Source organism: Aotus nancymaae, unplaced genomic scaffold, assembly GCF_030222135.1.
Source record: "Aotus nancymaae isolate 86718 unplaced genomic scaffold, 86718_ANA_hifiasm-v0.15.2.pri h1tg000014l, whole genome shotgun sequence".
NCBI lineage: Eukaryota > Metazoa > Chordata > Mammalia > Primates > Aotidae > Aotus > Aotus nancymaae.
In genome coordinates this window covers 122,008,865-122,033,706 of record NW_026988425.1, presented here as the reverse complement: position 1 = coordinate 122,033,706, position 24,842 = coordinate 122,008,865, and the positions used below count along the sequence as shown (strand labels likewise).

At 42.2% G+C, this 24,842-nt stretch overlaps 1 protein-coding gene across 3 annotated transcripts in view; it reads right to left on the bottom strand.

Moving 5' to 3' along the window:
- Positions 1 to 24,842, bottom strand: part of LRRK1 (leucine rich repeat kinase 1) — a 137,608-nt gene that overhangs the window by 71,811 nt on the left and 40,955 nt on the right. For all 3 annotated transcript variants that reach the window (XM_064376303.1, XM_064376306.1, XM_064376304.1), the window contains exons 2-5: positions 20,900 to 21,063; positions 11,256 to 11,427; positions 5,870 to 6,049; positions 5,295 to 5,443 (exon numbers count right to left, since the gene is read on the bottom strand). In XM_064376303.1, the coding sequence (XP_064232373.1) occupies positions 5,295 to 5,443; positions 5,870 to 6,049; positions 11,256 to 11,427; positions 20,900 to 21,063 (665 nt within the window). The remainder of the gene's footprint in view (positions 1 to 5,294; positions 5,444 to 5,869; positions 6,050 to 11,255; positions 11,428 to 20,899; positions 21,064 to 24,842) is intronic.

The window sequence follows — 24,842 nt, the reverse complement described above, 5'->3', positions numbered from 1 at the left end:
TTTCACTTCCTCTTCTGACTCCACGCAACAGATCCAACAGGAGGAAAAGCAACATTGTCTTTTCCTTGTCTTTTCATTCGCAAGACACAGTAATCACTTCCTCCATGCTCTATGCCAACCTTGACAGGTGGAAGAAGAGCTACCCCACAGAAAAGATCACAGATAGAGATGACGGCCGTTTCTGCTTTTACCTTTACACCAAGAAAATCGGAGACACTGGCTCTCTACCTTGGGTGCACACTGGAATCACCTGGAGAATTTCTAAAACTCTTCATCTCACCCCAGAGATTCGGATTTAATCAGTGTAGGATGTGGTCTGAGCGTCAGGGTTTTACAAAGTTCCCAGGGATCGTGATGTGCAGAGAATCACTAGTCTACGTGAAGCCTAGGTGGTACGGTTCAGAAACTGAGAACTGGGGAAAGCCCCGTGTTTGAGAGTCCGAGCGTCAATATTATTCAGTGTTTGTTGACCTTGGACAAATAACATAATGTCTTTATACCTAATAATTTCATCTGTAAAACAGATACTATTCCCTGAAGTTCTTACTGAGGTGTAATGAGGACCAAATAAGAAAGTGCTTAGGAAAATAACCAGCACTACATAAATGTCATGGTTACATGATCTTTATTTTCTTTGGGGATGGGAGGTTAATAATAATGTCAACTAATATTTATTGAGCACTTATTATGTGCCAGGCCCTGTGCTAAGTGCAGCTGCCCTCCATGGTGGAGATTATTCTTATCTCTGTTTTATAACTGAGAAAACCAACCAAGGCACAGAAAGGTAGAAATATACAGAAAGTGGAATATCAGTATTCTTTAGAAACCAGGAAACCAGCAAGAATAAGGGAAGGGTAAAAAGGAAACAGCAATAAATACAATTTTAAAAGATGGAAAAATATACACTAATAGGACAGGTTCTACACAGATGTGAAGTGGGTGGATTCCTCTTTCAAAAGACACACACTCAGATGAGATTAAAAAGTAAATGCTGTTTACAAGAAATATGCCTACGGCAAAGAGACAAATAAAAACCTGAAAAGAAATATCTGGGAAAAATGTATCCAAGGTGTGCACAAAGAAAAAGAGGGCGAAGTGGCCGCGTGAAGAGAAAACCAACTCAGTTTCAAGGACAGAGACATCGACAGGATCAAGGTGGCCATTTGATATAATGAAGATAGGTACTGATGAGTTATAAAGCCGGAAACCAGGTATGTCAAGCAAGACTTCGTAGAGAGATGAGAAGAATGAGATAAGAAAAATCAGCAGAAGTGGGAAATAAACATATGTCCTTATATCGATGGGTATGTGTACCCTTGCACATCTCTATATATCTGTAAACCTCTATAACTATATTTCAGACTCTGATAAAGGAAGCCAGCACAAACACGCAGCACAGAAAGGGCTCAAATACTGCGATCAACAAGCTAAAATTAGAGAAATAAAAGCATAAATAAATAAATATTCACCTCAAGAAACAGGGAGCATCTATTAGGCGCTTGCCACGTGGCAGGCACTGGCATTAGGATGTTATAAATATTACCACATTTATTTGTCAAGCATCCCTCTGAGACAGGTATTTTATTGTTTTTCCCACTGATCCAAGACACAGAGGAATGCCGTGCAGCAGTGAAGCCTAGAATCCAGATGAGAACCAGAAAGTCTCACGCCAAGGCCTTGCTTTAACCTCAATGCCATGAACAAAACACTCAAAAAAGAACATATGGGCTGGGCCAGGTGTGGTAGCTCATGCCTGTAATCCTAGCACTTTGGGAGGCCGAGGTGGGTGGATCGCCTCAGGTCAGGAGTTCAAGACCAGCCTGATCAACATGGTGAAATCCCATCTCTACTAAAAACACAAAAATTAGCTGGGCATGGTAGTGCACACCTGTGATCCCCTCTACTCTGGAGGCTGAGGCAGGAGAATCGCTTGGACCCGGGAGATGGAGGTTACAAACAGCCAAGATTGCGCCATTCCACTCCAGCCTGCACAACAAGAGTGAAACTCCATCTCAAATACATACACACACATATATATATATATATATATATATATGAGAAGAGGGTTTTAATACAGACAGAAGCTAAAATTATTGAAATAACAAACAAAACAAGTAATGTAAAAAAATCTATCAAATTCCTTGACAGGACTTGTATTTTAGCATAAATCTCTGGCTGGTTTGATTAAGTGTGAAAGAGAAAAAATAAAACTGTTCAACAACATAAATGAAGACAGTAATATAAGTATAGATATAGAAGAAAAGAATAAGAAAACGCAACATTATGATGGCAAATTCAAAAATTTGAAGGAAATGGATAATTTTCTACCAAAATGTAATTTCCTGATCTGCATATAAGGGAAAGCAGACAATGTGAATTGACAAGTGACTTCAAAAGGAATCAGAAAATAAAGATCTTTATTTTTAAAGATCTTCTTTATCTAACTAATCTTTAACAATAAATAATTCTGATGAGGCTTCTCCAGATAATATTAAGATGGAAAGTTCCCCAAGTTATTTTGTAAAGCTAGCATCATCTTATATTAAGTCACATAAAAACATTAATAATAGAAAATTATAGATCAATTCACCTATAAACACAGATGCAGAAACTGTAAATAAAATATCGACATCAAATCTAGCAGTTAAAAAAAGACAATTAGAATTTATAATAGAAGTTCAAGATTGAGTCAACATCTCTCATAATCATTTATTCAATACATACATTAAAGTAGAAAGGCTATATGAATACACTAATTGCTGCAAAAGGAGATTTGACAAAGTTCGGCATATTTCCTAACAAAAACTCAAAGCAAAAATGAATACATGGAAATTACCTAAATATAACAAGAACCTGTTTACCAAGTGTCTAGAGCAAATGCTCAGAAATTGGTGACACCAAGACCTTCAAAATCGGGAACAAGATACATGTAACTGCTAGAATTATGATTATTTAACTTTTGAAATTTCTAAAGATACATAATAAAACAAGTTATATAAATATTAGAAAAGAGATCAACTCGTTTTGAATTTGCAGAATATGATCACACCCAAAAGTCTCAGGGAATTCCAGTAAAAACTACTGGAGTGAAAAGAGAAGATGGGACAAGAACTGGGTAAAACAGAAAAAACAAAACAACTTTTCTCCATACTAGGAACATCAGGTTGGAACAGAAATGGAAAGGAGTTATATAACTATATAGATAGTTCATTTAAATGGTAGCAAAAACAATTAAAAAAAAAAGTCACAGATAGACAAGACAGGTCCAGGACTTTTAGAAAGAAAAGAAAAAAAAATCTCATTAAAGAAAATAAAAGCTACACAAATAGAGTCACTGTGGGAAATGGGCAAAATAGAAGAATGAATGTCGAGTAATAGTCCAGTCAAGATATCTTTGAAAAAAATAAAAACCAAATGAACAGAAAACTTGCATTAACAGATTGTAAAACTTAAATGTGGTGCCCATAATCGAAACAATATGACATTTGCTAGAAACAGATTAATAGGCCAGTGAACCAGTACTGAGAATCCCAAAATGTACACAGATAGAGCTACTGGGGAAAATGCCCATGGTGACATTTAAATTCAGATGAAAAAGGAAGCTTTATTTTAAAAACTGTGCTAGAGTAACTGGCTAGCTATCTGGAAGAGATAAAAGCTAGCCACCTCCACCCTCTGCCACTTCCCTCATACAATACACACAAATAAATACCAGAAAGGCTAAAGCTTAAAATGTAAAAACTAAATGAATGAAAACATTACAAGGAACTCCAGGAGAATACTGAAATAAAATTAGAGTGAGAGTGGCCTTCTTTTATAAAGTTACCAGAAAGAAAAAGATGAACATACTAAATTATGTATTCTTTTATCTTTACTATCACAAAAGATAACAAAAAAAAAAAAAAGAAAAATAATGGACTGGGAAAAATACTGGCATCATTTATGAAAAGCCAAGTCTTAAAAACCTCTAATGTACCAAGAAAAAAAAAAAACCCTCCAAAGTGAGAAAAAAAGACAAACAACCCTTTAGAAAAAAAAAACAATGAACAGTAACAGGCAGTTCACTTAAGGGGAATGCAGATAGTTCATGAACATATGAAAGATATTCAATATTACTACTAATAAAATCATGGAAATTAAAATAAGGAGATGTTATTTTTGTCAATCACGCTGATAAAAATTAATAGGCTCCAGGATGCTGAATGCTGGCTGAGGTGTGGGGACAGAGAATTCTGTATTTTGTTGGTGAAAGTGTGAATCGCCAGAGTTTTTGGGGGCAGTGTTTCCAAAGCAGTCCACTTTTGGGACTCTGCTCTATATAAGCAAACATACCATAGCACATCAGGCTATACTGCAAGAGGAAAAACCATATTTCAAATGTTCGCCAATAGAAGGAGAGCTATGTCAACCAAGCTACATTAACTCTATGTATTTAAAGAATGTACCTGAAAGAACGAGTTGTAGCCACACTGACTGATCTGGATGAAGTCCATGATAGAGCACTAAATTTAAAAAGCCAAGTTGAAGATAATATAAATAATGCAATACTATTTTTGTTATTAAAATGAGAAATTAAAAGTAAACCTTGTAGAAGTTTATAAATGCTTTTATAGTATCGCATATGGAAGGATGGGAAAAGATTCCTACATGGTTGTTAAATTATTTACTCCGAGGGCAGAAGATTCATAATTTTTATTACCACTTTCAATTGTTATCACTTGTTATAACAATCGTAATATAAATTTAGTAATTTAAAAATTTAACACATAAAAATTTTAAAAAGAAAATACGTGAAATATGACGTATTTAGCCAATTTTTGAAAAAAGCAAGCAAACAAACAAAAATTTTGGGAGGGGGATGAAGCCCAGATTTCAGATCCCACCCTGCGATAGTTTGAATGTCCCCTTCAAAACTCATGATGAAATGAAATTGCTGTTGTGATGATATTAAGGGGTGGAACCATTAAGAGGTGATTAGGCCAAGAAGGCCCCACCCTCATAAATGGACTCATGTTGTTACTGTGGGAGTGGGTTTGTAATTTTGAGGGTGGGTTTTTGTAAAAGTGAGTTCTTCCCTCCCTTGGTCTGTTGGTCTCTTGCCCTCCACCTTCCGCCATGGGATGCAACTGCATGAAGGGCCTCACCAGATACCAGCACTACGCCCTTGGACTTCTCAATCTCCAGAACTGTGAGCCAAATATATTTCTGTTTATTATAAATTCCCCAGTCTGTGGTATTCAGTTTCAGCAGTACAAAAGGAAATAAGATGCACTCCACAGGCAGTGACTACTCACTGTTTTTCCCGGATAACTGCTTGGCAAGGCACTGGCTTCAATGAAATACTTTCTCAGCAGATGTTTGCTGGGGTCAGGACTGTCCAGTAAGATGTAGGAACAGAAATAGGCCCCATGCCGAAGCAGGAATATGGCAATGTCTTCATTCCCTAAAGGAACAAAACCAGAAAGCTAAGGGCATGCAGGTGCAGAGAGTGTCACAGTTGTTGAAGGGCAGCCTCTGATACGTGGAATGGAAACTGAAAAGGTACTTGTGCTGGTTGTACTTCTCTATTTACTTCCCTTGTTGTGTCAAGTTCCTGTTAGTGGGAGAATTTCTGTGGGGCTTTGCCCTTTGGAGTGCCTCAGGCAACAGTCCCACTAGCCACAGTCAGTCTCTGTCACTGAAATCCCCTTGCGGGGGCAAGTGAGGGGGAAATAAGGAAGGGCGCAGATATTTTGAAAAAGAAACACAGAACAGGAGTTGCAAAAGACGTAATTTGAGAGCTAAGAGTGAGAAGAAAGATGCGGTCCCACATCTGGAGGCTGACACAGTCTGCACGGTCAGGGCTGACTCGGGTAGTGGGGAGACCCACCTGACTTGATGGCCGCATAGAGGGGCAGGCGCAGGATGACAGGGAACTCATTCTTCCTGATGGCGTAGCTCTCCGGGTCGGCCCCATGCGTCAGGACCAGGAGCTTCACAACTCCCAGGTGCCCTTGCTGGCAAGCCAAGGCCAGCATCCAGTTCAGCAGCCGTTGGGGACTGCATGGACCTGGCAGGAGATGGCAGGACAAAGGGAAAGTGCCACTGAAGGGTGCTGCTTGCTCCCACTCTGCTCTTCCCCTAGACATATGCACCACGGAATACTATACAGCCATGAAAAAAGAATGCGATCACGTCCTTTGCAGCAACATGGATGGAGCTGGAGGTCATTATCCTAAGTGAACTAACACAGGAACAGAAAACCAAATACTGCATGTTATCACTTATAAGGGGGAGCTAAATATTGAGTGCACATGGACACAAAGAAGGGAACAACAGGCACTGGGGACTACTTGAGGGTGGAGGGAGGAAAAAGGGTGAAGATTTAAAAACTACCTATTGGGTACTATGCTGATTACCCAGGTGGCAAAATCATCTGCATACCAAACCCTGGCAGCATGCAATTTACTCATGTAACAAACCTGCATATGTACCCCTGAACCTCAAAGTTAAAAAAAAAGAAAAAGAAAAATCAGGCCGGGCGTGGTGGCTCACGCCTGTAATCCCAGCACTTTGGGAGGCCGAGGTGGGTGGATCACGAGGTCAAGAGATCGAGACCATCCTGGTCAACATGGTGAAACCCCGTCTCTACTAATACAAAACATTAGCTGGGCATGGTGGCGCGTGCCTGTAATCCCAGCTACTCAGGAGGCTGAGGCAGGAGAATTGCCTGAACCCAGGAGGCGGAGGTTGCAGTGAGCCGAGATCGCGTCATTGCACTCCAGCCTGGGTAACGAGAGCGAAACTCCGTCTCAAAAAAAAAAAAAAAAAAAGCAAAATCCAGCTGTCCTGTTTCCAGCTGAAAGTTGCTTCTGTTGAGTTCACAGTGTTTTCTGGAACAGCCCCCCTGAACTGCATATGACATTTCCCATGTCATTCACCCACCTGCTTATCAGATAACGCCAAGTGATAAAATGTAGGATTCCAAATGCCATATCCGGTGTGATCTTAGCCAAATAAAAAATAGGTGTGTGGAAATAAGACTAGAAAGAACTACCCCAATGTTGTAGTATTATCTCTGGGCTCTCCCCCGCCCTCAGCCCTCCCCTAGGGTAACATTACACGCGGGAGTATAAACTTTGGAGACAGGCATAGTTTCGCTATGTAATTTTGGACACATTTCTTAATCTCTCTCTGCCTCAGTTTACCTATTGGTAAAATTGGAATAATAATACTCATCCTCCCAGGTTTAATGTGAGGACTATATAATATATCAAGTGCCTGGATCAATAAATCCTAACTCATCATGTCGTGTTATTATGCTATTAGAGTACTAAGACTTCCTCACGTTTTTAACTTATCTGTAACATACATATATTACTTTCATGAATAATAATAATACAAGCTTTGCTGAAAGAAATAGATCTAAACTGTCAGGTCTAAGACTGAGAATTTCTCCTCAGTAGAACCGCCTACTTAATTTCAGGATGAAATAACACTTAGCACATTGAATTAACGGGGACAGTGTGGGCTGAAATGTTACAATATCTTCAAGTTCAAAATAGTGCAATATCGTTTGGGTCTAGTTGCCAGGGAAAAATGACCTCATCTTCTGCATGGACACTTCCCAAATGCATCATAACACACTGTCTCATTTCCAGAGGCACAGAGTCCTTAGGGATCCAAGCGCTCCCAAGTGAGGAGAGAGTGACCCTCTCCTTCATGACAGGACATTGATCAGGAGCCCAGGGTCAGGATGGCCCTGTTATTCACCAAATAAAGCACCTCACATAGGGCTGAGGCTGGAGCTGGTGCCAAGTAAATATCCCTTCTTCTCCCTCTACTGTTAACCAGAATTAATGATTTGGAGGTATGTTAACAGAAAATAAGTGATCCCTAAGTCACTTACACAAGAATATCTAGGTAAGAGAAACACAGTAACCACGCTCGTAACTGCTGATGAGATGGGGATGCATCAGTCTTAGGAGGCAGGCATCATATTTCAGGACCATGACTTTAAGATGAGGAATCCAAAGCTCAGAGAGGTTTGGAAATGGAGGAGATGGGTCAAAGCGGTGGGAAAATCTATAGGGAAAGGACGCAAACCTTCTGAAAGGTGCGAAGGTTCTGCAGAGCCTCGGGAGAGAAGAGCTGAAGGCAGTTGTTCTATAACCCTCAGGCAGAGGGCAGGAGTAGGTGCAAGGGATTGTGGGGAAAGTTATCTTAAACAGGCTTGTTCACTTATGGTGACCAGGAACTGAACTTTGATCATCTGCGTGAGTGAGGTCATGGGAACGTTATAAATGTTAATTACCTACAGGTTGCGTGGGCTCCAGGTTTTTGGCACTGTGCCTGCACCGAATAAGAGCAAGCAGCTCCAGCTTCTCCGGGCTGCAATCTGCCCACTAGACAGTCATCTAGCTGTTCTTACACTGCATACCTGTGTCTGAGTACACATTTCATCCATCAGCCGGGGTCTGTGGGACTGACCCGGCAGGGGAACTTCCTAAAGGTCCCATGGTTGGTAAGTAACAAGGTCAAGACTTAAACCTTGCTTTGTCTAAAATCAAAGGGTACTCCCTTAACCACACAAAACCCCTACAGACATTGTCTACAGCCTAAAGCCAACGACAGAGGAACCTCTCTTCCTCCCTCAGCTCCAGAAACCAGAAAGCACGTAGCAGTGTGCCTCAAAGAATGCATCCCCTCAACCTTTCATCCCTCTTCTTCTCAAACCCTCCTTGTTCTCTAGCTGCCTCTTGTTTTTGCTTTTTGTTTGAGACAGGGTCTCCTTCTGTCTCAGGCCAGGGTGCAGTCATGTGATAACACCTGACTGCAGCCTCGGGCTCCTGGGCTCAAACCATCCTCCCATCTCAACCTACCAAGTAGCTGGGACTAAAGGCATGTGCCACCATGCGTGGTTAATTTTTTAAATGTTTTGTAGAGAAGGAGGTCTCACTATGTTACCCAGGCTGGTCTTGAACTCCTGACCTCAAGTGCTCCTCTTACCTTGGCCTCCCAAAGTGTTGGGATTACAGGTGTGAGCCACCACGTCTGACCTGCCTCTTGTTTGTCTTCTTGCCTTAACTTACTCCTGACCATGGCTGACTTCCCTTCTGGCTTGGGAACCCCTTTGCAGGAAGTGCAGGGGTGGGTACACACTGTTTTGCCCATCTCTGCACTTTCTGCAAAGCCCACCACAATGGTCTGAAATCCTTTAGTCCTCAGCAGCTCTGCTCAGAGTTAAGCTAAGGACAGGATGCTCCTGGGAGCAGCTGAAAACCGTGATGAGGTCCAGCCACACTTCCTGCTCTGCAAAAGCAGGCGACCCAAGTCCTTCCCTCACGTGTCTGCTGAGAAAACTCCTATTCACTCTGCAAAGCCCAGGTCAGATATCAGCCTCCCTTGAGAGACCCCATCCTGCATCCAAACAGGCCTGCCTCCAGTGTGTGCTTCCAGATCTCTGTGTAAAAATACTTCAACCTCAGCATAATTACATTGCACAGCATTATTCCTTTCTGCCTCAATTTCCCCTGCTTGGCCAGGAACTACTAAAGGGCTGGGAAAATCTTTTTTAAAAATTCTATGTTTCTCAAGTTCTACAAAGTGCTCAGCACTCAGCAGTGTTCAATAAATATTAGCTAAAATTAGGTGACTGAGTCAGCTGGCATAGACTCTTCAGGGTTAGAACAGAGCTACTCTTGGGGCTCCCTGAAAAGAGGGGGGTCAGCCTTTGGCTCCTCAGGGGCGCCCGGGCTCCTCTCTGCCCTCCTATGTCTTGTCTTAGTCTACTTCTCATGGGCCCTAAATCTGTCCTGATTTCCGCCCAGAACCTAATTCTCCCTTCAGACACGAGGGGATCACCAGCTTGGAACCAACTCCAAGCACAGATCTATCAAAGCACACAGCTGGAAACCCTCAAATAGGACTGCTATAGAAGGGCTGGGGCCCAATGCAAAATAAAAAGAATGGGGCCTCTTGTTTAAAAATCATGAACAATTTTAAGATAGTGAGTACAGAGTATTAAACCCAGCAGGAGCCCTTCTAGGTGCAGGCCCCTGAGCCACTGCATGTTCTCCCACCCGAGAGGTGGGCCCTGGCTCCCAAGCAAAATCCTAACTCCCAAAGACCACTGCTAGGGTGTGCCTCAACCTATAGCTGTAGCGACGCCAGCCTAGACTGGTGCAATGTTTCTGAGCCAGGTTCACCACAGGAAATTACAGGAAACCAGGACATCTTGAGTTCACCAGAGGAAAAAAAAAAAGTTTCTACAAAAGCAACATAGTGTGGTACACCAATACAATGGCATATTATTCAGCCATTACAAAAATGAGCTATGAAGTCACAAAAAGGCGTGGGGAAACCTTAAATGCATATCGCTACGGGAAAGAAGTGAGTTTGAAATGGCTACATACTGTGGGATTCCAACTAGAGCGATGTTCTGGAAAAGGCAAAGATAGTCAAAAAGATGCCTAGTTGCCAGGGGCCGGGGTGGGAGCGGGGGATGGGGCCAGGGGAGGGGTGGACCACAGAGAATGTTTAGGGCAGTGAAACTCTTCTATGTAATACGGTAATGATGGACACATGCCATTATCCATTTGTCAAAACCGACAGGATGTACAACAGCAAGAATGAATTGCAATGTAAGCAACCGACTTTAGTAAGAAGCTAATAATATTAGTTGATCAATTGTAGCAACTGTACCATATTAATGCGAAATGGAGTTATAGGGAAAACCATGTCGGGGGTGCACGGTGGAACTCGCCTCTCTGAACTTCGGTTTCCTCATCTTAAAACCATGGTCCTGAAATATAGTACCTGCCTCCTAAGACTGACGCATCCTGATCTCAATAGAAGTTACAGCATGATTACTGCATTTCTCTTACCTAGATATTCTTGTGTAAGTGCATCAGGGATCACCTGTTTTCTGTTAACATATCTTCATATCATTAATTCTGGAACTCTGTACATTCCAATCAATTTTTCCATAAATATAAAACTTCTAAAAAACCCAAAGTCTATCAATTATTTTTTAAAAAGCAATGTTAATTACATTCTTTATGAAATATGGCGTGTGAGACTTTCCCTTGTGAGTTCACGGGAGTGAGAGGCAAGATGTGGCTGGCAGGCAAGCTTCACTTTCTTTGGATGTCAGTGGCCTGCCCTGGATTTCTTGATCTCATTACTGGTGAAAGCATGAAGAAATAAACATTTTGGGGTGAAGTCTAAGAAGAGGGTGCCCTGAGACATGGTTAAGAACTTGCCTTGTGATTTACCTGGTAAGGACTCAAGCAATTCCTGCACAACTGCCGTGTGCCCATAATACGCTGCCACCACGGCTGGGTTGTCATCCGTGGGTTCGGTCGGCAACTCCACCAGCCTCTCAGTGAGTAGACAGCGGACCATCTCCAGATCCCCATAGGCCGCCGGGACGCTCAGAAGCTGGCTCTGGTCAAAACACAACAGGGCTCCAGTGAGACTGGCTCAATGATGCTTCACCAGGTCCCAGGGCAGGACTGGCGTTGCGTTGCCCAGAATGGCAGCACCTGCCGAGTGTGGCTTCTTGAAGTGAGAAGGGGAGAGTGTAAAATCACACGTGAATTCGAAGACCAAGCACAGAAAGAGTCAGCTAGCTCATCAATAATTTTACGTTGGTTATATGATGAAACAACGATTTTAATATATTCATGTGAAATATTAACATTTTATTTGTTTGTTTCTGTTTGTTCCCTTTTTTTTATTTTTTTTATTTTTTGAGACAGAGTTTCGCTTTTGTTACCCAGGCTGGAGTGCAATGGCGCGATCTCGGCTCACCGCAACCTCCGCCTCCTGGGTTCAGGCAATTCTCCGGCGTCAGCCTCCTGAGTAGCTGGGACTACAGGCACGCGCCACCATGCCCAGCTAATTTTTTGTATTTTTAGTAGAGACAGGGTTTCACCATGTTGACCAGGATGGTCTCGGTCTCTTGACCTCGTGATCCACCCGCCTCGGCCTCCCAAAGTGCTGGGATTACAGGCGTGAGCCACCGCGCCCGGCTTTTTTTTTTTTTTTTTTTGAGGCGGGGTCTCTCTCCATTACCCAGGCTAGAGTGCAGTGGTGCAATCTTAGCTCACCGCAGCCTTGACCTCCCAGGCTCAAGTGATGCCCCTGCCTTAGCCTCCTGCGTAGCTGTAGCTGGGACTGCAGGCACACGCCACCACGCTAGCTAATTTTGTTTATTGTTTTCTTTGTAGAGACCAGATCTTGCTATGTTACCAGGGCTGGTCTTGAACTTCTGGGCTCAAGTGATCCTCCCACCAGAGTAACTGTGATTATAGGTGTGAGCTTGTTTACTACTTTAATGTGGCTACCATGAAATACGATATGATGCATGTGGCTCGCATTCGCTGCTCTCCACTACCTGCTTCATGAGGATGGGGAGGGTGTGCTAGCCCCTTCTAGCATACAGCCAGAGTTCAGTAACCACTTGGCACATGTTGAGTCAGCCCTGGGAAGCGGGAAGGCAACCAGGCCCTCTGAGGAACCATCCTGTAAGTTATTCCTGAATGGAATGTGACAGACCAGGGGACTTCACAGATCTGAATCCAGGGTCAAAGATCTTCCAGCAGCATGCAGAGGGACTCTTGACTTGGTGGCCCAGAGGAAGGAAAGGATATGGTGGAAACTGGACCCAAGCCAGACTTCCTCCTCACCGCAGTCCTTCTGGTATGTAAAGGTTCTATGAGGCGGGCCATATATTAATACATGGACAGGATGTGAGGTTCAGAGAGGTTTCAGAGCTTGCCCAGGACCACATAGCTAGTAAGTGGCTATCACAGACCTGAGTAAAAGTGGTCTTGACTTATCATGAGCTCTCTAGGTCTGAGAAAAAGATACTCAGATGGCTGCTAGTTTGGCATGTCAAGTGTTTGATTGCATTTTTGAAATGTCAAATCCTTTGGAAACTGGCTGCCTCCTATGGGCTTGAACATCAGTGGGTTCAAGCAGGTAGATGGGGAGCCCCTATTGGAATGGGACGGCCAGTGCCCCCATCAGCACTACTGATGATCTACTGTGTGTGAGAGGTGGGACTAGGCACTGAGGATGCCAGGGGCCATTTCTGGCCTCCACAGATTTACAATTAAGTTTGAGGTGGGAATATGAATAGACAGCCCCCAGTGAGCACATTTTAGTTGCTGAATAGTTTATAACACAAGAGTGTATGGAAATCATTTTAGGTGAGTTGGGCAGGAATGGGTAAATGGAGCCCCCAGGAAAGGGAATGGATATTTATCAAAGCTCTTACCATGTGCCAGATGCTGGACTGAGTACTCTATTTACATGGCCACATTCAATCCTCCTAACATTCATGCCAGGAATGTGTCTGTACTTCTGTGTTAAGGAGGAGGAAATAAAAGCTTGCCCGTGGTTAGGGAGTTTATTGTCGGCAGAACTACTCAGTGTTTGAACTTAGCTGTGTCTAGCTCCAAAGCCCAAGAGTGTCTGTTCCATCCAAGACTTCCTGGAAACACGGGACTTTGAGGAAGGCTCAGGTTCTGTAAGTAGAGTGAATGGGCTGCTGGTGGGAGGTATGTGTGACAGGTGAGGAGAGGAACAATCTAAGGGGCTGGGATCAGGTGAGGGGCAGTACACTCATATGTTCAATATGACCAGAAAAGAAAACCCCACTCACCTGCCACTCTCCCCAGGGTGGGCGCAGTGGCCCTATCATTCCAGGAAAGCATTTGCATTATGGAGAAAAGCCGCAGTGATTGATTAAATGCTTCACTGCACACAACTAACAGCTGTCTAGACTCGGTCAGTTAGAGGCTTAAAAGCCCCATCCTTTAGAGGTGGTAAGTGATGTCATAGGAGCCAGCCTAAGACCAAGAGGGACCCAGACGGTGGGAAAGGTCAAAGCTGGCTTTTTAGCTGGAGGCTCCACAGTGTGTATTTTTAAAAATTCTAACAGCATAGAGAAGTATCAAACAAGAAGTAGGCTTCCCTCTATGCCTTTATCCCCCAATCGCCCTCTGCAAAGGATGCCTTCCAGAATATGTTTATTCATAATACTCACAGGAAATCTCATATAAAACCAAATGCTTTTTTCACTTAATTCATTATGCCCTTTTAATTAGCTCTATAACACACCTGCAGAAAAGTGCAAATATTTTAAGTGTTCAGTTTCATGAAAGGCATTTGAACACATCCATGTAACCGATCTCATTCCAAAGACCAGGACACTGTGCCCAGAAACGCCCTTTCTTCCTTCTAGGCACTGCCCTCTGGCGAGGAGCCACTCTCCTGAATTCTAACATCATCGATTAACTATTGCCAGTTTTTAAGTGCTGTAAAAGTGGAATTATACTTCACTTATTATTTTTTAACTTTTGCTTTGAAATAATCAGAGATTCACAGAAGTTACAAAGATAGTACTGAGAGGACTCAAGTGTCCTTCATCCAGTTTCCCCATGGTAACATCTTACATAACTGTAGCAAGATATCAAAGTCAGTAACTTGACGTTGCTACCATGTATGTATGTAGTTCTGCCGTTTTATCACACATGTAGATTTGAGCAGTCACCACCACAATCAAGACAGACCTGTTCCAGCACCACAAAGGTCTCCCTCATGCCACGCACCTACAGAGGTCTCACTCATCCTCTTCCCCATCTCTCACCCCTGACAAGCACTAATCTCTCTTCCATCTCTATAATTCTGTCATTTTGAGGACGTTATATAAATGGAATCATAGAGACTACGGTCTTTCAAGATTGGCTTTTTCTTTTTTTTTCTTCTCAGCATAATGTCCTGAGATCCATCTGACTTGTTGCATGTTTCAGTAGAGTTCCTTTGAAGAGCTCAGTAGTACTCTATGTATGTTTAAGTATTCACTTTCTGAGAGTCTTTGGTTGTATCCAGTTTTGGGCCATTGGAAATAAAGTTGGTATGAAAAATCATGAGCAAGCTTTTGTGTGCCTGTAAATTTCCTCTCTCTAGATTACATGGAGTTCAACTGCTGGTTCATAAGTGTATTTTTAGCTTTTTAAAGAAACTGACAAACTATTTTCCAGTGTGATTGTACCATGTTACATTCTTGCTGGTAACCTTCTCTGCATCCCAATCCGAATTTGGTACTGTCATTACTTTTTATTTTTGCTGTTCATAAAGGTGTTTAGTGACATCTTATCATTGCTCTAATTTTCATTTCCATAATGGCTAATGAGGTTGAACATCTTTTCATGTGCTTATTTGCCATCTATGTATCTTCCTCAGCAAAATGTTTCTTCATGTATCTCATAAATTTTCTATTTGGATTGTTTGCTTTTTAATGTTGAGTTTTGAGAGTTCTTTACATATTCTAGCTATAAGTCCTTTGTCAGATAAGTGGTTTGTAAATATTTCTCTCAGTCTGTGGCTTTTTGTTTTTTTTTTAGAATCACAGTCTTAGGTATTTCTCAGAGCAAAAGTTTTTAATCTTGGTGAGGTCCAGTTTACCAATTTTTCTTTCATAAATCATTTCTTTTATGGATTTTCTGTATAGATTGTCATGTGATCTACAAATAGAGACAGTGTAATTTATTTTTTTCATATCTGTGTGCCTTTTATTTCGTTTCCTTGCCTTCTCGTATTGGCTAGAATTTCTAGCAATCTGTTAAATATATTGAATAGTATTATTTTAAAAACAATGATTTTATAATTGCTCTTGAATAGAACTTGCAGTATTATATTGAGAGTGGACATTCTTGCCTCGTTCCTGATCTTAGGGAAAAACAGTTTTCAACATCAAGAATGATGTTAGTTGTAGGTTTTTGTCAATGTTCTTTATCCTATGAGGAAGCTCCTGCCTATTCTTAATTTTCTGAGAGTTTTTAAAAAACATGGTACTGAATTTTGTCAAATTTTTTTCTGTATCAATTGATATAAGGTAACTTTTCTTTTTTAGTCTATTAATAAGGAGGATTACATTGCTCAATGATTGAATGCTGAACCAACTTTGCATCTCTGCAATAAACTCCACTTGGTCATGGTTTATAATTCCTTTTACATAGAGCAGAATTTCACTTGCTAATATTTTGTTAAGAATTTTTGCATCACATTCATAATGGGCATTGGTCTGTATTCTGTGTTTTTTACACTGTCTTTGGTTTTGGTGTCAGGGTTATACAGAATTCATAAAAGTGTTAAAAAATGTTCCTTCTATTTTCTAGAAGAGATGATGTAGAATTGGTATTAATTCTTTAAATATTTGGTAGAATTATCCAGTGAAGCCATCTGGACCTGTAAATTTATTTTTTGGGGAGGTTTAAAATTACGAATTGAATTTTCTTAACTGTTAAAGGACTATTCCAATTATGTATTTCCTATAGGGTTGTGGTAGTTTCTTCTTTTCAAGGATTTGTCCATTTCATCTAAGTTTTCCAATTTACGTGTTTAGAGCTGTTCATGCTGTCCCCTTAGTATCTTTTTGATATCTGCAGGATCTGTTTGATATTCCATGTTTCCTTTCTGATGTTGGTGATGTTTGTCTTTCAGATTTTTACCCTAAAGGCAATGTTTCCCTTTGACTTCTTCCAGGTTTCATTTTGTTTTGTTTTGTCTTTAGTTTTAATAAGTTTGACTATGATGTGCTTGGAATGGATTTCATTGGGTGTATCCTGTTTGTAGTCCATTCAGCTTCTTGAATCTGAACATTTATGTCTTCTGCCAGTTAGAGAAGTTTCCAGCCATTGTTTCTTTGAGTTTTCCTTCAGTCCTGCCTTCTGTCTACTCTCCTGGGACTCTGAGGACATGAATGCTACATCTTTTGTTAAAATCCTCACATGCCCATGAGGCTCTGCTTTTTTTTTTCTTTTTTTGTCTATTTTCTTTTGTTCTGGCTTTTGTTCCAGAGTGAATAATTTCTACTGTTCTGCTTTCTCCCTGATTGTTTCCCCGTCCTCTCCTCTCTATTCTACAGTTGAGCCCGTTCAATGAGGTTTTTTTTTTCTCTAATTTCAGGTATTGTACTTTTAAGTTCTAAAATTTTCATTTGGCTCTCCTCATGTATTTTATTTCTTTGCTGAGACTATTTTTCCATTTGTTTCAAGTGTATTCATTATTGCTCACAGAAACATTTTTATGACGACCGCCTTAAAATCCTTGTGAGATAGTTCTAACATCGGAGTCATCCTGGTGTTGGCATCTCGTTTGTCTTGCCGCAGTGAGTTTGCGATCTTTCTGGTTCTTGGTAATTATGAGTCATTTTTTATCATGGCCTGGATATTTGGGGCATTATGTTTTGAGACTCCGGATCTTACCTAAATCTTGTGTTTTGGCAGGCCTCCTCTGACGCCACTCTGGTGGGTAAACAGGGGTGTCCCTTCAATGCTGCCTGGTGGTATGGAAATCTGGGGGCTGTACTTAGAATCAGTTGACTCCCAGTAAGCAGGGGCTCCTTGTTATTGCTGGGCAGTGTCGGGACTTCAGGTTCTCTTCTAGGCCTGCTTCAATTCCACCCAAGTTGGACGAGGAACTCATGTCTCATGACTGCCAGGCTGGATGGAGACCAAAGTCCAGGCTCCCTGCATATTGTCCACTGATGGTGAGCAGGGGCTGTTGTCACCACCTGGTGGGGATCAGCACCCCAGCTCCCCACAGCATTCTCTGACACCCTGGGGTGGGGATGATCGGGGTGCCTGTTACAGCCTGGGAAGGGTGGAAGTCTAAGCTCTGCACTTGGCCTTTGCTGGTGAGGGGTGGGTCCGGGCTGCAGGTATATATCTGCAGTGTTTGGCTGAAGAGGGTTGGTGACTGACAGTAAATTTCCTTTCTGGCTTTGCTGTGGCTTTCCTGGTGCTTTCGTTAGAGAGAGCAGGCTTTCCTTGGATTTTTTTTTTCTTATCTGTGCCAGTTTGTGTTTCTAGATTGCCAACTTCTTCATACACTGGAGTTCTTTTGAAAACAGCGGCTAGAGATTATTTTGTCCTTTTGGAGTGCTGTGTGATATTCTAGGACCTGGACAGACTGAGATTTCTGTAGGAAAATTCTAGGACCTGGACAGACTGAGATTTCTGTAGGAAAATTCTAGGACCTGGACAGACTGAGATTTCTGTAGGAAAATTCTGGGACCTGGACAGACTGAGATTTCTGCAGGAGTCTTCTCCCATGGATAGAACAGTTAGGTGGTTTGCAAGGTTGTGCTATTGTAAACACAACTTCAATGAACATCCTTACACATAAAACTTGGCAATTTTTTTACAAGTACATCTGTAGGGGTAAGTTCCTAGCAGTAGTTTTGCTGTGTCAAAGATGATGAAATTTTAAAATTGGACAAGTATTTTCAGATTGCCTTCCAAAGAGGCCGCACACATGTATATTCCTAGTAGCATTGAATAAAGGTGTGTAAGTTTCCAAAGCTTTCCTTCTGATTTTTATCAAACTTTAAGGGGCCAATCTGACAAGCTTAAAAATGCTGTTTCCTTTTTGTTTTACTTGCCTTTCTATAAGCATTAGCAAAGCTGAATAACTTTACATATGTGTACCGTCTATCTGAATTTCTTTCAGGTGTGTGTGCATCTATGTGCCTATTCATATTCTCAGTCATTTTCATTCCAGGCACTGTTCCCATCCACTGTTGGTACTGAGGTTGTGTTAGCCTCATCAAAGAAACAGGGGAGTGCACACTCTTTTTCTACTCTCTGGACAAGTGATTATATTATCAGGCAGAACACACCGGTGAAGCCACGTAGACCTAGAATTTGTTTTGTCAGAAAGCTTTACATGATTGATTTATTTCCTTCATGGCTGAAAGACTATTTATGCTTTCTGTCTCTTTTCAAAGTTAAATTTTTCTTATTTGTTCATTTCATCTAAATTTTCAAGTGTGTTAACATAAACTTGCTCATAATACATTCTCTTATCTTTTTAAAGCTTGCGTAAACTGTAGTGAAGTTCTCTTTTATAGTCCTGATTTATCTATTTCTTTTTTACCTTTTACTCTCACCAGAGATTTTCCATTTTATTAATCTCTTCAAAGCACCAATTTTTGATGTGGTAGTCATTTCTACTTCTTTCTGCTTTGCTTTCTATTTCAACTTTCAAATCTTTTTTTTTACAACTTTATGCCTTCTATTTTCTTTACCTTCATCTTGCTGTTTCTTTCCGTGTCCTGTCGTCCTTTTGAAAATGATGGTATTATTTCATATTGACTTATACAAGCTCTTTGTCAGTGAAGGATATTAGCCATATACCTTCTCCGTTTGCATCAATCCTTGACTCCTATTTATGGTGTTTTTTGGAACTACAGTTTTACATTTTTATGAAAACACAGATGTATCCATCCTTTTCCTCACTGTCTTCTCAAAGTCCCATCGTCTGGGGTTCCAACAGTCCTGTATTCAGGGAACAGGCAGCCTTCTAGGAACCTTCTCGATTTTGCATTGCCACTGTTCGTGATGCCACAGAGAAGAGACCCACACCCAGGACTCTGTTTTTCTTTATTCAAATATTGGTCAGAATGCCCTTTCCCAAATGATCATGCCACTCCCTTTAACAGCTTTTCTACCCTCAGGATGAAGTCTCACCCCGCTGGGCTCTCGGGTCCCTCCATGATTGTCTTCCCCCATTAGCGTCTCCTGCTGCTGCTACATCCGGGAATCTGCCCAGCTCTGAAATGAGCTATCTCTGGCTGCTTGGCCACTTGGCAGGGATGCCAGGCTGTGTTTGCTGCACAGCTACCCCCTGCTGGAGACCACTGGCATCCACCCGAGGAACCCACAGCTCTACCTGCTTGTGTGCACAGCACAGCATTCCCTGTGTAGAAGGATGCTCCTTTGCCAGATCCACCATGAATTCCTAATCAGAGGGATCTCAAATGTCTTCCTTTTGCTTAACAGTTCCCAAGCATGCTGTACTGCCCCTCCCTGCAACCTCTTACACGTCTGAGAACAGGTTGGAGTTTTAGGAATTGAATGAATTCTAGCTATCAATTAAATGGAGACATGTTAAACCTGCCCTAATCAAAGTAAACATCCTTAAGGTATTTCCATGATAACAGCCAATAAGAATCCCCCACAAGGGCAAAAAATGTGGTAATGGCCCACTCCAATTGTTGCTGGGAGGCTTCTGTAGAAGCTTTTTGGAAAACAGCTTGACATGAGTTCCAAAACTTTAAAAGTCCTCACACTTCACATTCTCAATTCCTGCAGATCTGTGCTAGGAAAATAACCTCACAATAAGAAAAGAATTACGCAAAAACATTCAATAGCACATTATTTACATTAGTAAGAAATGATAAACAATCCAGATATCCAACCAAAGTGAATAGCCAGGTAAATGCAGTCCCTCTAAACAGAATGTCATGTAGCCACTGAAGGAGACACCTATAAGGAATGTTTAATCATCTGGAAAATTCTTAGAGTAATGTTATAAACGTACAAGCAGCAGCTGCTTGATCATATATGCAATCTGGCTGCATCTATATTACAAACAACAGCAACGATGTATGCTCAGATCAGCAGGCTGGAAGAAAATACGGGAAAATGGTTAAGTGGGTTTTGGGGTATATTAGGAGTTTGGTAACGTTTTTGTCCATTTTTCCTACTTTTGTATATTTTCTAAGTTTTATTTTTCCAGCATGTGCTACTTTTTATGACAAAAAGGGTAAAAGAATGCCGTAGGTTAAGCCTTTGGGTGGCATTTTGTTCTTTAAAGTGACCCCACCACTGTCCCTCAAAGGCCTCCCATGAAAAGGTGGCAGGGGCCTGCTTAGGTGATGTAAAACTGAGAAATCACCTGGAAAGGAAAGGCGCTCACAAGTTTATATGCAAAAGGAAGTATTTCCAGAACACAATAAAAATGCTCGTTACAGCTATGACAACAACGAGCAAATCATCTGAGCGGTCACCTTCGTCCAGCCCAGGACTGCACTGTCGGCTGCAGGGACAGGCGTTCCTCCTACCTTTTCCTGCTGGGACGTGCACTGGTCGCAGGCCTCCCTGAGCAGGTCCTGGGCGCCGCCGCGGTCTCCCCGCCTGTACGCTGCGTGAATGGCTTCAGTGCTGGGGCACGGCGCTGTAGGGTCACCGCCTGGCGTGGACGGTTTGCTGCCCATGTCCCCGGCACCTGCGTGGGAGGAAGCACACACGGGGCGTCACCGTCACTGCCGGTGTGCTCTTGGGAATCATGGTAGAACACAGCAGAGGGACGCGCGGTCCACAGCCCGATCGCGGGGGCTGCAGGAAGAGAAAGGGATGGCCGAGCAATGTCCCCGCACCAAGCACCTGCCTCCCTGTCCGCATCAGAGCCTTCCCGGGGCTGGTGCGAAGGCGACTGGCGGCGAGCGGCTCGGAGGCTTCTGCAGCGAGACCGCCACCTGGAGCCCTTCCAGGGCACGGGGACAGCTGCCTGCTTGCGGGGGAGCTGCCGGGCCGACTTCGCCGACCGCAGCGGAGGAGCGGGGGCTTTGGCGACAGCGCTGGAGGTCCCAGCCGAACTGCTCTGCTGGCTGCTGTGCCCGCAGGGGACAGAGTATCTAGTGATGGGAGAAAGACAGGCCAACTCCTGGGGGTGTGGCGATCTAGTCGCCTTCCCTCCCTGCCTAGAAAACCGCACGAAGGGCGTGGGATTTAGAACCAGCAGCCCTCACTCCAGACCTGCCCTTGCACAAACGCGCTGCGTAACCACCAGGGACAATTCCCGGAAACACCGGTCTCAGGTCGCGCTGCTTCACTGGAGCACTGGGATGCTCCAGGTCATCTGAGCACCTGGTGCCACTCGGGAGGAGAGGCCAGCCTTGCGGGAGGCCACGATGCAGCAGCCAGGCCATTGAATAAACGCGCCGTTCATTTACTGAGTGGCGTGATAGGCCGAGCACGCGCTGGGTGCAGAAGAAGCCGAGGTAAAGGAAGGCGGCCTCTCGCCCTCCCTGAGAGGCCAAGGTGGGTGGATCCATTGAGCCTAGGAGTTTGAGATCAGCCTGGGCAACATGTAGACCTCGTCTCTATAAAAAGAAAATTAAAAATTTGCCAGGCATGGTGGTGCACACCTGTAGTCCCAGCTACTGAGGAGGCTGAGAGGTGGGAGAATGGCTTGAGCCCAGGAGGTGAAGGCTGCAGTGAGCTGTGATTGCACCCTAGCACTCCAGTGGCCTCGGTGACTGAGTGAGAGCCTGTCTCAAAAAAACAAAAAAAAGAGAGAGAGAGAGAAAGAGAGAAAGAAGGCAGGCAGGTAGGAAGGAAGGAAGCGGGCAAAGATTTGAACAACAAAAAAAATAATCAAAAAGCTCAATGTTTTAGTCATCAGGGAAATGCAAATTAAAATCACAATGAGACACCACTATGCTCTCACCAGAATGGCTAAAATTGTAAGACCAACATAACTAGGTGAGGAAATGGAGCAACCAGAATGTTCATACCTTATTGGTTAAAGTGCAAAATGGTCCAACCACTTGGAAACAGGTCTGGTGGTTTCTTATAAAACTAAATGTATACCTACCCTATGACCCAGCAATTCCATTCTTAGCTACCCAAGAGAAGTATGTCCAAAAATGTATCCAAGAACGTTCATAGCAGCCTCATTCATGATATTTCCAAACTGTAAACAGCCCAGGTGTCCATCCACAGGAAAATGAACAAGCAAATGGTGGTACAATAACTACTCAACAAAAAGGAAGGACTGATCGGTCTACGAAAAGATAGATAGCAATCTCAAAAAAAATAATGCTGAGTGAAAGAAACCTTGCACAAAAATGATTCTATTTATATGCTGCTCTAAGCTATAGTAAAAAATCAGAAGAGGGAATCATGGGCAGAGGGCAGACACTGAGGTTTACCGGGGATGGGCTATAAGGACATCAGTCTGATGGTTCTATATCTCACTGGAGTTTTCATTACACAGTTGCTGTATTTGTCAAAACTTAGCAAGCAGTCCATATATGTATATTTTACTTTTTATATATTTTTTACCCAAAAAACTACAAACAATATTGAACCGTAGTCCATACTATGCATGCTACAGTATTTAAGAGTGAAGTGTATAGATGTTTGCAATATGCTTTGAAATACATTAAAGATGAGTGGATAGGTGGATAGAAAGGTAAGAGAGAAATTTTGGAAGGTGTTAAGGTGCTATCTGAGTGGTAGGTATATGAATATACATGCCTCAATTCTTTCATCTTTAGTACATGTTTGAAATTTTTCATAACAAGATGTTCGGCAAAAAGTGAGTCCTAATGTCTACACTCTAAATGCATGACTTGCCATATGACACACAGTATAAGCTCATGCCACCAAAGCTGAAAAATCCTGCTCTGTAGAAAGGCAAAGGCAAGCTGCTTACAGAGCAAAGACCCTAATACCAGTCCAGGGTCTTTACAACCCATGCTAAGCCATGACTTGCTCCATTTCAGGGACAACCATTCTGAAAATCCAAGTAAATGGATGACCATCACACATCATCTGTATCATTCCTGAGATGCCAGCACAGAATTGCTGTGTCTGATGGAGATTACTGTGTCTTGGCTGTTTGCTTTTGGAAAGAGGAATCAGGAAAAGGCTTGGCGTGTAAGCAGTTACACGCGTGAGTAAGGCAGCTTCACTTCCCAATACGCATTAACAGTCACCATTAATTATTTATAGACAGAGCCCCTGAGACATCTGCGAGCAGGCCAGAGGGAGAAAGGCCATTAGCAGGGCCCAGAAGGGGTAGATTCAACTGCAGTCATACCTCAGATGGGGGCACTTAATTATGCCATTGCTCGTCTTTCAGAATTAAGCAAATACCCACTTAACCAGTAAAACAGATGTGCAGGCATGTGTACGTGTGAATGCACAAGCAGGTAGGAAGTAGCTTCTTCTGTCCATGTTGGGAACACACATGCAAACAGCGAAAGCTTTAAGCCCAAGTGAAGGAACATTGTGAAGGTGGAACTTAAGATGTACGGAGGACATAAGGTGCCCAGGAGATTACAAAAGTGATTTAACTTGATTTTTAGATCATGCCTTGTGTGTGGAGTAAATGATGTAATAAGAATCTAGAACCTGCTCAGTACTCTTTACATTATAAAAATGTTGTGGTGTCTGTTTCGAATCTGACTTTCTTAAGTTGCAAGAATGACACTGTATCTACTCTCACTGACCCTGTGGGCTGTGGATCTGGTCCCATCAAATTGTTGAATGGACATTAGGAAAAAGCATCAGTTAATGCATACGCATTTCATTTAATCAGCTAATCTCACTTAATTTCCTGAAATTATACAGAGAAGAGTTAACATTTATTTAAATTGCAAGAAAAAAGTCCAAAATACTTTGACCATAATGAGTATTACGCATGCGCCATGGGGGAATTCATGACAGAACTAGAAGAGATTTTTCTTTATTTCCTAAGTCCTATGTAATGGGAATATAGAACTACTTCATTGAAAACTTTAAAGAAACTATGCAAGTAATAAAAAAAAAAAACACATTCTCACTGAAAAAAATTAAATAGTTCAGAAATAAATATAAAAGTCCCTCCTCACTGTCACAGGCACCTTTTCCTAGAGATAATATTTATTTAACCATTTTTTTCTCCAAAATACTATTGTTTTGTATTTGAGAATTGGCAACTTTTGACTTAAATTAAAATGTAGGAAATGCATTTATACTATTTGAGATAATTCAGTTATTTGTGCTTATTCATCAACTATTATCCATGATTATATTGTTATACAGTAAAATATCTCAGTTCTAATATTTTCCTCATAAAGATTTAAATTCATATTAAAAAATAAAATGCGGCAAACATTCTATTTCGATAACACATGAATGTCCCAAGTAAGTAGCTAGAGCTAGTAGGAAAATGATAGAACATTGCTAGGGTGCAGTTTTAAATTTAAAAAATCCTTTTTGTTCTCCAAATTATAA